Source organism: Acromyrmex echinatior, chromosome 1 (genome assembly GCF_024713525.1).
Source record: "Acromyrmex echinatior isolate Ae372 chromosome 1, ASM2471352v2, whole genome shotgun sequence".
In the NCBI taxonomy this organism is placed as follows: domain Eukaryota; kingdom Metazoa; phylum Arthropoda; class Insecta; order Hymenoptera; family Formicidae; genus Acromyrmex; species Acromyrmex echinatior.
This window is the reverse complement of record NC_141852.1, coordinates 24,520,538-24,526,537: the sequence shown is the minus strand read 5'-3', so window position 1 is coordinate 24,526,537 and position 6,000 is coordinate 24,520,538. Positions and strand designations below refer to the sequence as shown.

The 6,000-nt window shown below is 28.4% G+C and overlaps 1 protein-coding gene across 1 annotated transcript; it reads right to left on the bottom strand.

Moving 5' to 3' along the window:
* Positions 1-892: 892 nt before the first annotated feature.
* Positions 893-4,483, bottom strand: LOC105144184 (retinol-binding protein pinta). The gene is made up of 5 exons (XM_011052924.2): positions 4,125-4,483; positions 2,911-3,070; positions 2,067-2,172; positions 1,570-1,948; positions 893-1,320 (listed from the first exon to the last, which is right to left on the bottom strand). Exons 1-5 carry the CDS (start codon positions 4,288-4,290, stop codon positions 1,259-1,261), a joined length of 873 nt encoding a protein of 290 aa, XP_011051226.1. The 5' UTR covers positions 4,291-4,483; the 3' UTR covers positions 893-1,258.
* Positions 4,484-6,000: the final 1,517 nt, after the last annotated feature.

Here is a 6,000-nt window from a genome sequence, read left to right as displayed (position 1 = left end):
CTCATACTTCAAATTTTTTTCTTAATTTTAATATATTCAATGCCCCCTCTATCGAATGAGCTCATCTTATTTGATATTTCATAATTCTTGCTAATGTCACCAATTAAAGATTATTGCATTTTATTGCTTTGAAAGTAATATAAATAACTTGGTAAATATTAATAATATTATATTTATAATATCATATGCATGATATTTTAAGATTGTATGCTTAAAACAGTAGTCTTAAATATAAGAACTACAAATACCAATCTAAGTCAACTTCACTAATTAGATAAGTCAAAAGAGGTGATACAAAGGACTGTCAATCGTTACAATAGAGTGAATTTAATAAAACTTTTCTGTAAACTCACTTATACAAAAGTTTCGGACAACTGACTATCCTTACGTTCACGAATTTAGACGGAATTTCGCGAATCGATCCGACAGATGCAGACGCGCCCAATAAGATAAGCTCCCCACCAGTATTCCATATATATAGCGTGCTCCAGACCAAAGACCGAAGAACCGGAAGAAGGCGGCATGTACATACTGTTTATGAAAAAGTGATTTGGAAAGTTCTACATATACACGCACGCACACTTATTATACATTCTTGAAATTCGAAGAAACTTGAATTTCTGAGTTCTTCGTATGGTAGCATGTTTAGTCTTTTAAATTAAATATTAGCTAAAATTATTAAATAATATAAAAGATTATAATTAAATAATAATTAAGTAATATATGATCTGGATAAAATGATTTTTAACTTACAAGTAAATAAAATATAAATAATAAATTTTTTTTATTTACATATAAGATTTGTAATTATTCTTTACAAAATGTGACAATTAAATCATAAAAAAGATTAATCATTATACCCTTTATCTTAAAAAAAAAAATAATAACCACAATAAATATAATTTTTTATATAAAAAGAAACAATTAAACATATTATTATTTGTATATTATAATATATATGTAATTGTATCCTAATTATATATGTATAACAAATATATTAAAATGAATATGTAAAAATATATAATTATATTCTTTTTTCTAAAAGAATTTTTTGTTCCTGTTATGTATTTAATATTATATATCATCTACTATCTTTCCAACAATACTTTCTACTATATATTTTTTCATATTATATAACTGGCAGAATTCTCAACAAAGAATATAAGTAAGAAAGAATGATAATTTTTTTCTCGCGGAACACATAAAACAAACAAAGCACAACTTATCTTAAAGATATTGCTCCTAAATATTATTTGATTTAGTTATTCTTATTACTTATAAACCAATCGCGATTTTCTTCAATCAATTTCTTCCAATATTCTATAAAAGTAAATGTTTATATTACATATTTTGAATTAAATACTTATGCTAATCTAAAGTCTAAACAAATATTTCATATACATTTTAGAGAATCAGATAAATTCTTAACTACTAATGATGATTATCTAAACAATTGTTTGTTTTAACTGTGAGAAATTCTTTTTTTTTTCGATAATACTTGGTTGATAAGAAACATGTCATCCACTAAGAACGTCACATATTTATTCCATTTTAATTAATCGTAAGTACCTGTTAATTCCTGAATTGTACCATCAGTGCCACCATATTCGATTGGTAAAATGTTGGCTGGAATATCCTCAAAACAACTCGGCATCATGTGTGAATAGACGTGAATTCTCTTGCTCATTTTCTCCGACATGAAGGATTTAAAAATCTTGAAACTAATATCTAAAAACATTGGCGCATTAATTACATTTACCAACTGAAACCTCATAGGATAGCAGTTCTGCCATGTGTGTGCTATTTTCTTTAATATAGAAGGTCCAAATTGTAAAAATTGTTGTAAAGTTGGGTTAATCGCGTCGTTGATCATTGTAAAACCATACACAGATGCTGATGTGGCTATGGCGCGATTCCTCATCGCCAGCTCCACCATCATCACACCAACCTGAAATGATTATTAAATCAGTCGAAAAATAATGAGCACTAATTATTTTTTTCATAATAACATCTCAAACACATTATTTGTAAGTTACTCGCAATCTTAATGATGTTTTAATTTTTACCTTAATTATATCTGATAATTTGTGTATTCTCGGATTATGTAAAGTAGAACGCGCAATCACAACAAATCTGCCTTGATTATCTGGTTTTCGCAAGGGTAAATATAACCTAAATACAAATAAAGTATTTATTTCGGAAATCATTCGAATAAATTAATATTTACCTTTAGTTCTACAGTGATATGTAATTATGACAGAAAAATCTTATTTATTAATAAAATATTTAATAAAATATTTTTATTAAATCATAATAAGAATAATAAAAACAAAGATAACAAAGACTTAGGCTAATTCTATAATGCTCTTTATTTCCTGTTTCTTGCTGTTTGTCTCTTACCTTTTGGTCAAAAAGACAAGAGACAAACAGCAAGAAACAGAAAATAAAAAGCACATTGTAGAATTAGCCTTAGTAATTTGACAGTAAAATTAAATTTGTCTTTATTACAGATTTATTGTAAAGTTATCTGCAGCTATGTATGCGTATATTTAGAATTATTAAAAGGTAAAATAAAATTCATGTCATCACACACTCGTTACACCAATATTTTGATCATTCATTACAATCAAATTAAAATTATTAATAAAACATATATTACTTATTATAACGAACGTACAATTAAATCTTCATCAACGATGTACGATTAAACGGAATGCCGTAATTGTATTATTTAAAAAAAAAGATCAGTGATAATTATCACAGTATAAAAATTTCTAAAATTACACGGTAAATTATTCAAAAACCTGAGTATGACATGCAATATTTCACCGATAATAATAATAATATAATACAAAAGAAATTTTTTTTAAATTATGCATTTATATATTTCCGAAATTTGGCAATTTTTACCCCATATTAATTAACTCCTGTAATTCTGGTCGAAACGGATCTGTATTTGAAAACCATTCGGGTAAGTCAGATCGCAGCTTATAATAATTTCGTATTCTGGCTTTAGTTTTCTCGAGATTGAATTTGCAAACTCTCAAGAATCGCAAGATAAGAAAATCATCTGTACATACAAATTAAGAATTTGTTTTAAATAAAATATTACTAACTAATGTTAAATTTGTCATATATAAGTATTACAAATTAGATAGTAATTTGAAAAATAGAAAAATAAATAGATACGTAAATGAGTCGAAAAATTGGATTCATAAAATGGCGAAATGCGACAGTACGATAATGAATTTATTATTTATATAGATTTTTTACATTACTTTTATTGTTTTTTATGTTATATTTTATTACGCAATCAAAATGGGTAAATTGCACGAGATAAATGTCAAATTTACAAAAACATAGCAAGAAGATCAAAATATTAAATAAAATATTTCACAGCACACACATAATTAAAAATTAAAAATTTTTTTAATCTGTATTTTTTATATAAAAATACGCGCTCAGGTGTGTGGAGATGAGGTGGAGGTGGAAGGAATGAAGATGTGTGAAAGTGAATGACATATTTTTATCTAAAATCTATTGATTTATTACAGAAACTTGATTTTAAGGCATTAATAAAATAAAACTTTAAATGGCTGTAACAAAAAATTAATCATTTTCAAGCTTCGTGTCTATGGACACTTTTGATCAGTGAGTCAAGAATATAACTAACTATAACATATTAAAATTTCAACTAATTTTACCGAAGGTCAAAATCCTATGATTTTGTGCGGAGACTTTTGTGTGGTGACTCTGCACTCTCATTCAATACATTTACTATTATTACTTTACTATAACACTGAGTGCTTCAACTTTCTCACTTCGCTATTCACGAGCCAAAATTTCTATACTGTAACTGATCGAATTTTAATTACAAATTTATCAAAAGCTCGAAAGATCCGTTCACTCATATCCCTTACAATTTTAATTTATTTAATTCGTTCACATCATTCTTTTTATAGTTTAGTATACTCAATCTCTTTCTTTCTACAATAAGCTTCACAATTCTTACATTATTCTTGTTAACATCATATCGAGGCAGATTAAAGATCCGAAAGTAATAAATCATAACTGAATCTTTTTTTTCCAGTGATTTTCGCATGTAAAATTATTGTTCTTTTTACCAATTTGTATGTGCATTTCGTCGTCAATCCAGCGTCTGATCTCGGCAATAGCGGTCTCTCTAGTCTCATCAGTTTCGTTCAAATATGTCGCTACATATTCTTTATCTTTACTAGTTAGCTGCTGAATGTAATACTCTATGCTGTTATATTTGTGTTTATTCTCCATTATGATTATAATAAGCAGAAAGCTTCCACGGAAGAATCGTGGCTTCGAGCCGCAATGATAAAATACACTTTTATGCGTAAAATAAAGATAACGATAAACGCAAAATGTAACACCAAGTACCGCGATACAATCTGTACTGTTTACGATTCGTGTGCTCTTTTGGAACTAAGGCAACTTCACTAACCAGATATCTGCGCCATCTGTAGATGATAACTAGTAGTATAATACTGACGGTAGACTTTAAAAACCTGTTCTTTTCAATGGCTGATATATTCAATTAATCTGTTCTCTTTTTTTCTTTTAGAGGGAGAAGGAAAGAGAAAGTTGATCGATACAAGAAGCTGAAAGGAGCAGCAGGCCTATTTTATAACTCTCATGTTCGTTTCATTTGTTTGTTACATGTCTTACATCCTTATAAACATCTTTTTTTTTAATATAGATAAAAAATATATATCAAATACATATTACATTTACATTTCGTATTTTATATTGAATAATATGTTGGTTATGATCGAAAAAACACTTTTTTTTGTAAACTAAAAATGAATTGTACAAAGTAATTTAAATAATCTGATTGTCTGAGAGAGAGAGAGAAAGAGAGGCGATATTTCTCTAATAATAAATATAGAATAAGAAATATAGAAAAGGGAGATTTTTTTTTATTTATAATATTTATATGATCTTTAAAATTATAATGATCTTTAAAATTATTTCAATTAATTGTTACATCCAGAGAACTCCATTCTTTTCTTTCATGAAAAATTCGAGAATAATTAATTTGTTTATTTGTATAGTAAATCAAGTACTGATAATCGAAATAATTAAAATACAATTTTTCTAATTGAAGTCGCGGAGGCAGAAGGTCAATTGTTGCCCAATAAATCTCTTATAAAAATTTATAATATTGTTTATCAATATTTGACGTTACACGTGAGTATTCAGAACTAGATAAGACTAACTAAAATCTCCACCAATCAGATTCCTCCAAATATCCAATTCATAGAAGACGCTAAGTCAATGACCGTTTGCCAAAAACAAAGAAGGGCATACCATCCTCGCGAGTATAAATACGAGCCCTCAGTGAGTCTAATTGTTAAAATTTCGATCAGTCGACGGGCAAACTAGTACTACCTCGATCTCAGCTCGGCGTAAATTTTGATTCGGAGTTCTCGTGATCGAGTCGCAAAGTGCAAAGAATTCTTCCGAGGTCAACCTGATCCTGCCTACCCGGAGAGTAATATCACTTTCAAGGTTTCACTACCAGGAGCTTTCCATCGGATCTCGAGACCTTTAACCGTTTTCAAAGAAAGTTTTGCAGAAATAGTCAGTAATTGAGTCCTTTTAACTTTGATAACATTTATACATTTATTTATTAAAGAGACTATCTAAGACACTTCTTGCCTTTCACTGCTATGGTAGAATCTCTTATAGAAATTTTTTTAATATTCCCACTTTTGACATAATTCCCTCCTTCCGTATTTACTTGAAGCGGTAAAACGCTTCGAATTTTTCACCTTTCTTCCTATTCCTAAATTACTTGAAGTGGTCAGTGACTTGTGTAATTCATTTCTCTCTCTCTCTCTCTCTCTCTCTCTCCTTTTTTTCTCTTTCTCTTTTTCGTAATTACTTGAAGCAGTAAGACGCTTGGATTCACATCTCTCCATTTCTTTTCCCAACTATTCAACTGCTCTCGTTTGAACACTCCTTACC

What these genes read in the sequence shown, in the direction of transcription:
- LOC105144184 (XM_011052924.2), bottom strand. Translation starts at nt 4,290, where the DNA reads ATGGAGAATAAACACAAATATAACAGCATAGAGTATTACATTCAGCAG. An exon ending in CGAAATGCACATACAAATTG is followed by an intron (nt 3,071 to 4,124) that starts GTAAAAAGAACA and finishes TTGTATGTACAG; the next exon opens with ATGATTTTCTTATCTTGCGA. An exon ending in CAGGAGTTAATTAATATGGG is followed by an intron (nt 2,173 to 2,910) that starts GTAAAAATTGCC and finishes ATTTGTATTTAG; the next exon opens with GTTATATTTACCCTTGCGAA.